Below are 1585 nucleotides of genomic sequence, written 5' to 3' on the forward strand. Positions count from 1 at the left end.
TACTTTGATATTGAAAACGTTTCTAGAAATGAAGACAATTTTAAAACTAACGATAGAGAACTACTTATTGATTTTGAGGTTGTGAAAGTTTGCTTATGTTGTGTTGAACTACAAAACAAAATTGATCTACTGGAAAAAGAAAAACACGAGTTGAAATCTCAAATAAGCATTTTAGAATCTAAAAATAAAAAAGCAACTGAATCAATATAAAGGTAAATATTTACTTAGTTATGAAAATATGTCAACAGACAAAGAACTGTTTCAAAAATATACTGGCATTGAACATGAACAGTATATTAATTTGTACAACTTTTTAAATCCAGGAAAAAATGGTGAAAATGTTAAATACCACAACTCAGGATTATCTGAAAATTTGCACAGGTTAGGTAATCAGGCAAAAACTGGTCCAAAAACAAAATTAAACACATAAAATCAGTTATTTATGTTTTTAGTGTGGCTAAAAAACGGATTTACAATTTTGCACACATCTTGGTTATTTAAAATTTCAAAATCAACAACATCTCGTTATTTAATAACATGGACAAACTTTCTATATTTTTCTTTGGGAAGTGTACCTATTTGGCCTTCACGCGAACAAGTTAATAAGTTTATGCCAGAAAGCTTTAAGATGACATTTCCATCAACAAGATGCATTATTGATTGTACTGAACTGTTTTGTCAGAAACCTTCATCACTGAGACACCAGAGTTCTTTATTCTCTAGTTATAAACATCATGTAACTTACAAAGGGTTGTTAGGTATTTCTCCTTCAGGAGCAATAACATTTATAAGTCAACTTTATGATGGAGCTATTTCTGACAAAGAAATTGTTGTAAGATCAGGTTTCTTTAATAAAGAACTCTGGAACAAAAATGATTCAGTTATGGCTGATCGTGGGTTTACCATTTCAGACCATTTAAACACAACCAATGTTAAATTAAATATACCATCTTTTTTAAATGGACAACTACAGCCAAGTAAAGAAGATGCTACAGAAAGTCAAACCGTTGCATTATTGAGAATTCATGTAGAACGTGCTATTCGTAGAATTAAAGTATTTCGCCAAATAAGTAATGAAATGCCTTTGGTGTTTCATGGTTCAATTAACCAACTATAGACAGTAACTTGTCTTTTATGTAACTTTTTGCCACCACTTATCAAAAATCAAAAGTAAAAACATTTATTTACATATAGAGGGTAATAAACTTTCTTTGGTATTTACATTATTGTCCAGTACTTGTGGTAAAAAATAGTAGAAATCATTTAACTTTGTAATTAATTCAAAAAAGAACTGATGGTCGAAAGGTGTTCTTATAATAGCAGTTCCTTTAAATGTGTACACGACAAAGTCACAAAACTGGGAAATACTTAACCCCATAGCCATTTATATTTGTGTATAATAACCAGTATAATGATCTTTTTTTAAATATGGGTGTCCATTGTCTAGTCCAATATAAAAATCATTGTCATTCAAACATTTGGAAATAGACAAGTGCTTTTTCATTCTAGGACATTTAATTTCAATTAAACCATAATAATATTTAGCCTCTTCATCATACACAAGACCATCCGGACTTGCAGATAA

The 1585-nt window shown here is 29.7% G+C and overlaps 1 protein-coding gene across 1 annotated transcript; it reads left to right on the top strand.

Annotated features, from left to right (window-relative positions):
* Positions 1-238: 238 nt before the first annotated feature.
* On the top strand, positions 239-1117 carry LOC136074460 (uncharacterized). Its single transcript, XM_065786780.1, has 2 exons — positions 239-386; positions 453-1117. The coding sequence occupies exons 1-2, from the start codon at positions 239-241 to the stop codon at positions 1115-1117; spliced, it is 813 nt and encodes a 270-aa protein (XP_065642852.1).
* Positions 1118-1585: the final 468 nt, after the last annotated feature.

This window comes from Hydra vulgaris, chromosome 01 (assembly GCF_038396675.1).
Source record: "Hydra vulgaris chromosome 01, alternate assembly HydraT2T_AEP".
NCBI classification, from domain to species: Eukaryota; Metazoa; Cnidaria; class Hydrozoa; order Anthoathecata; family Hydridae; genus Hydra; species Hydra vulgaris.

Excerpts from the sequence above, each read along its gene's own strand:
- LOC136074460 (XM_065786780.1), top strand. The coding sequence starts at position 239 with ATGTCAACAGACAAAGAACTGTTTCAAAAATATACTGGCATTGAACAT. Across the intron at positions 387-452 it reads TGAAAATTTGCACAGGTTAG|TGTGGCTAAAAAACGGATTT; the intron begins GTAATCAGGCAA and ends TTATGTTTTTAG.